The sequence below is a fragment of the Mus caroli genome, chromosome 18, assembly GCF_900094665.2.
Source record: "Mus caroli chromosome 18, CAROLI_EIJ_v1.1, whole genome shotgun sequence".
Taxonomy (NCBI): Eukaryota; Metazoa; Chordata; class Mammalia; order Rodentia; family Muridae; genus Mus; species Mus caroli.
In genome coordinates, this window is record NC_034587.1 from 84,961,910 (window position 1) to 84,967,914 (window position 6,005).

The 6,005-nt window shown below is 44.8% G+C and overlaps 2 protein-coding genes across 2 annotated transcripts in view; one reads left to right on the forward strand and one right to left on the reverse strand.

Annotated features, from left to right (window-relative positions):
* The window catches only part of Socs6 (suppressor of cytokine signaling 6), a gene marked incomplete at its 3' end in the record, with an annotated part of 21,615 nt that extends 18,169 nt beyond the window's left edge, over window positions 1-3,446 (reverse strand). Inside the window, exon 1 of the mRNA XM_021150334.2 lies at window positions 3,288-3,446. The remainder of the gene's footprint in view (window positions 1-3,287) is intronic.
* LOC110284583 (vegetative cell wall protein gp1-like) lies at window positions 2,752-3,630 on the forward strand. The gene has a single exon (XM_021150335.1). It carries the CDS (start codon window positions 2,752-2,754, stop codon window positions 3,628-3,630), a length of 879 nt encoding a protein of 292 aa, XP_021005994.1.
* Window positions 3,631-6,005: the final 2,375 nt, after the last annotated feature.

The following is a 6,005-nucleotide window of genomic DNA, read 5'->3' on the forward strand; positions in this document are numbered from 1 at the left end:
GCATCCACTTCTATATTTACCAGGCACTGGCATAGCCTCACAAGAGACAGCTATATCAGGGTCCTTTCAGCAAAATCATGCTGGCATGTGCAATAGTGTCTGCATTTGGTGGCTGATTATAGGATGGATCCCCGGGTGGGGTAGTCTCTGGATGGTCCATCCTTTCATCTTAGCTCCAAACTTTGTCTCTGCAACTCCTTCCATGGGTATTTTGTTTCCTATTCTAAGGAGGAATGTTTTTTTATGCTGGATTCTCTGTTTAAAACTGAGGCTGCCACGAGGTTCCGGATAACTGAGGCTTGACTTTACTAAACTGTGTAAAGAAACAGCAAGGAAATATGCTCCGGAATAATTGCTTTCCACACTGACAAATAACCACACTTACAAAGGTGATACAGATCTGCCCATCTGTGCCATAACCCTGGTTTGGTCTGAGTCAACTCATACACACTATAATGTCTCCATGGGGAAACAACTCTCTTTGTGAAGGCCTATTTGGGCTATGTGAATACAAGGCTTCCGATTTTACTAGTGTTATGATTTATTCACCTGAGCAAATCAGCTTGGACAAAGATGAACAACATACAATACCAAAAGCTATCTATCTAATATCTACTCAATGAGCCTCTTTCTTTAATGTGATGAGAACTACATAGCAGGTCCCTGCATAGTGTGCAAGTTCCACAGGATATGTTAAGGACATAACGGGGAAAATGACCAAGTTCCATGGAATATGTTGGGGACTCGATGGGAAAAGAGACCATCTCGGGCATGCTACCTTCCTGGAACCTGTATAAAAACAGACCAGAAAGAAGAGAGAGCATAGAATAATTAGACATCACTGTCTAAAGGAAACATGCCAATTTGTTACTTCAAGAGACATACAGTTCTTAGGAAGGTTCTCAGAGGAATAGACACTGGGAGTAAGGTCTGAGAATAAAGCTCCTATACAAGTAGCCACTGGTGAACACTGAGAGTTAACTGTATCAAGGCTGGGTGTTATAAAGCAGTGTGAAATGCCACAGAATGGAAGGGCCAGGGTATAACCATGGGATAAGACAAGGTGCAAACCTACATAAAAATCCTGTAGCCCAATTAAGAGTCTGGATTCACTTCAAATAAAATATATACTTACTAAATCTGTGAGATGATTTAGATCTATTTAAGGAAGTCTCAAGAGCTCCAAGGCCTGTTCAAGGTCACAATATGCCAGTAAATGACCACCGCAAACACATGTCACATCTTCTGTGTGCAGTATGAAAACTGAAATCTTAAATATGGTCACTCAGATATCAACAAGACAGCCATTTAGGAAAGCCAGACTGATTCCTCGTGAAAATAATAATTTCACAAAAGTACACACGTTCTACAAACAAGAGTGTCACTTGTATAACTGCAAGAAATCAAAAGAGAAGTCACACTTTCCCAAGGCTGTACACGTGTATGTATCATCCATCCTGTTCCTTCCAAACACATACTCTTTGAAAATGACAGCAACCACCAAGAAACTCAGAAATGGACATAAAGGATTTGGCTCCTTTCAGTGTATCTCATGACTTTAAAAGTAAGATCACACAATTACCTCTATAAGCAAAATAAAAGATTGTCCTGGCAACACAAGGTTTCCTGAAACTGTCCGCAGTGGCAAAAATTAGCTGGGTTTTCTCCAAGCAGTGAAGTTACACAAGGTTACAAAAGCACTTGGTTTGTTCTCTGAAAAGGCAGCTCTTAAAAACAAGGCTTCTCCATTCTAAAGCAAGACTGAAGAACATGAGACAGTAAACTGCTTGGAATCCAGTTGGTATAGCAGCGTTTTTTCCACACCACACCCTGTGCTTCGGCTGGCACCCAAATCCCTGCCTTGCCACTCCCTGCAGGTGTCCTAACAAGGGAGGACACTCAGATGACTCCCTGAGGAAGACTGTTTTAGTTCCATAGTCAGAAAGGAAAGGAGCAGGGCCAGGGACCTGAATTCAGAGAAGTCTTAAAAGATAAATGCAAACAGGAGAAGCTGCTTTAAAGAGATGCCAAGTAGAGCCCAAGAAAAGCTAGAGGTTCAGGTAAATAACTTGGCAGATCCTGACCCCGTCCAGCCCTAGATAATAAACTCTCCTAAGATCGCTTACGGAGCCCACTGTCCAGAAGCCAAGCCCTCAAAGAAACAAGGATTAGGGAGAGTGGTAGAACCAAAAGGTTAAGGTGACCTACTTTCTTAGAGCAGGGATGGATCCTAAACCTTTTTCCCATATCCACACATGCAGCACTGGAGAGAAATCAGAGCAGAAGAAAGCCACAGACTATATGCTACCCTGACTGTATTTTATCCATGATACCCATAAGCTGTATCACTGGTGTTTTCCACTGCTTTCAAAGCACTGAGATTCCAATTGAAAACTCATTCATTCAAGTAAACTAAGTGGATTCCACGCTGTGGTTGTTGGAGGGTTAAAAGTAAACACTGAACTAAACTGCTACCTACTATGGCTGATAATTCACCTTTTCGTAGGCAGGAGGTCTACCTTTGTCTGATTACAAGTTTATCTTTATTCCTGGGAGCGCTATAAATTAAAACTGTATTTGGGAAGTCTCTCGTGTGTTAATTCACATTATAATTGTAATTAGTATACTGCAAGGTACTCGGGCACAGCAGCATGTTGCCTAAGTAAGACCTTCAGGAATTCAACATTATCTCCCTACCGGAAGCCAGAGTTCCACCTCAGTCTCACCGGCCTCCAATTACAAAAAGTGGGAATGAGAACCCCAAATCGAGTTCTGACTACACACGAACTTGCTACACACAACTCTTCCAAGTTTGGGGCTAGGCCCTGCTCTGGAAAACACCAACAGTGCCGCTCAGAGTCACAATGGTGTGTACCTGAAGTTACCAACTCCGGGAGCAAAAGAGGGCCTGTGCGAGATCAGGGCAGTTTAAATGGCTCGGCCCTCCTCCCGCGACCCTTCCAGGGCACCTCGCGCTCGGCCATCCGGTCCCGGCCCCATTCGGCATCTCATCCCCTGGACGCCACCCCCGGTCCTGGCGACCGCGCAGATTCTATGGTCCCGCTCCGAGAGCCCCGACCGGCCTGGCCCGCAGGCCCCGCCGCCCAGGCCTCGCGGAGCCCCGGCCTCGCACAGCCGCGGGCCCCGGGCAACAAAGGCGGCGGCGGGCCGGGCGTGGAGCCGAGGGTCGGGGCGCCGGCCTGGGCCTCACCCTCACCTCCCTACCCTGGGCCACACGCGACCCCACGCCTCCCCACCCCCGCCCCCCGCCCGGCCATCCCGCTCACCCTGCAGCCGCGGGCTCTGCTTCCTCCGGGCGGCGGCGCGACTGCCGCGCTCGACCCTCCTCCTACAGCCGCTCCTCCTTCCTCCTCTTCCTCCTCCCCGAAGGGAGGGCGCGCGGCCGCGGCCCAGGCGGGAGCGGAGCCGCCGCGAAGGAGCCCCGGCCGCCGGCGCCCTCAGCACAGTCCAGTAGGCGGGGCGTCGCGTGGGGAGGGGGTCCAGGTGGGCGGGGCCCGCGGTCGCGAGCGGCTCCGCCCCTTTCCCCCGCGGGCTCTTGAGCAGCTGCAACCAGGGCAGTTCTCAGACATCAGATGCTCTGGGTTCCTGGTCCTCTCCCTGCACAGCTGAGCTACAAGTGGGAGCCTTAGCCCACTTTCTCTGGCTTGGTCTTAAGAAAACTAATCTTAGTCCTTCTTTCAAGTCTCTAGCCTTCAGTCGAGCTCCTGCAATTAATAGGTGTGTGTGTGTGTGTGTGTGTGTGTGTGTGTGCCTGTGTGTGGTGTGTGGGCTTTGGAAACTTAACTCACTTTTTTACAAATTAACACAATATGCTTCTAATGTATAGCAGACCAAGATTTATTACTGTCCATGAGTAGGCCAATGGAAGTTTATTTTTCCTATAATGGTAAGCAATTAAAGAAAATATTAATACCTCAATAAAGGGAGGGAATACAAAATCTAGCTTAGAATTAATGTGAGTTTTTAAAATGTTTCTTGAATTACCATAAGTTCTTTCAAATGGAAATATATAAAGGGATAAGACTGGGGAATAAAAGAATTAGAAGATCCTTAGAGGTAAATTCCAGATCTGCTATGTTTTAGTAAACTTGTTAATTTAAAATTATAAAAAATAGCAATGTTCAAATAATTGATATTAATTCTTTTAAATGTCCAGTAGAAAGTGGTCATCTAAACACAAAATCTGGCTAAATAATAGAACATGGGACCTATGGGGGTTAAGTCGGTTTTTATAATGGGGTGTGGTATAGAGGTGTCACTTGAAATTGTGTGTTATTTACCAGACTGGCCATTGTCATTCTCAGTATTGACTTGAATGGATTAATGAACACTATTACTACTGTTATCCTGGTTAAATGCAACTCATTTCATATCCTCCATCTTACTTTCCCTTCCTCCTTTCTCTTGCTATCCCCAAGATAACCTCCTTAGTCTTGAGCCATCAAACCCTGTTCAACTTAATTTGGAGTCAGATATCTGAAATCAAAATACCAAGAAGACTGGGGTTGATTAGATAGAAGGGAGCTTTTCAGTCTCCAGCCCTTGGTAACAATGTTTCCTCATTTGTGCTAAGGTCAAGCCATCGCTGACCAGTAGAGACAAATGGCCAGGAGCAGCAATGTGCATGGTCGAGACTCTGAACTGAGAATGTGGCAGACCTGGACCATGGCACAGTTTGGACAGTTCACAGAACTATCTAAACATAAACAAGTCTCTGAGTTTTAACTTCAGTTTCTATCTTCAAAAAGTGGAGGTGATTGACGTTGGCATTTGCCCAAAGAACTTGATATCCTTCTCCATAGCCACTTGCTCTGCCATGTTTATTTCAGCTCTGTTCACAATACCTAGGTGTGATGGCTATCCTATGGTTGTCATTCTGACTGCATCTGATATTAACTAAAACACAAAAATAGAGGTACACCTGTGAGGGATTTCTACTTGATCTGAAGTAGACAGAGCTACTTCTAATCTGGATCTTTGAGGTAAGAAGACACATCTTTAATCCAGATCCACTCTGGGACATGCCTTCTGCTGGAAGCCTATATAAGAGCATAAGGATGTGGAAGAAGGAAGCTTTTGCTCTTTGCCTGCTTAGTCTTGCCTTGCTAGCAATTCCATTCCTTCACTGGCATTAGATCCATCAAAATTTCAGCACATGCTAAAGACCAGCTAAGATGCCCAGCCTTATGGACTGATAAACTACTGGATTCTTGGTTTTCCATTCACAGACAGCCATTGTTAGATTAGCTGGACCAAAGCCTGTAAGTCATTCTAATAAATCTAATAGATAGATAGATAGATAGACAAATATTCATCCTATAAGTTCTATTACTCTAGAGTGGTGGTTCTCAACTTGTGGGTTACGGCCCTTTTGAGGAACAAATGACCCTTTCACAGGAGTCACATATGAGATATTCTACATATCAGATATTTACATTAGGACTCATACTAGTAGCAAAATTACAGTTTAAAGTAGCAACAAAAATAATTCTATGGTTGTCGGGGTCACTACAACATGAAGAACTGTATTGAAGGGTCACAGCATTAGGAAGGCTGAGAGCCACTGCTCTAGAGAGCCCTGACTAATGCACTAGGAAACAGAAACAACCTAAAGTCCTTTAACTGATGAATAAATAGTGAAAATGTGGTATATATACACTATGGAGTACTATTAAACTGTAAAGAATGAAATCATGAGATTTGGATGGAACTAGAAAATATTACATTGAGTAAGGTATCTCAGACTCAGAAAGACAAATGCTGGATATTCTCATTCATCTGAGGTTCCTAACTCCAAATGTTCTGATGTTTGTATGTAACCTGGAATAACTAGAAACCAGGAAAGTAAAAAAGGATAATTTGTCAGTGAGAGGCACTAGAGAGGGGAATAGAAATGTACACATGAGCCGGGCATGGTGGCACACACCTTTAATCCCAACACTCAGGAGGCAGAGGCAGGTGGATTTCTGAATTCAAGGCCAGCC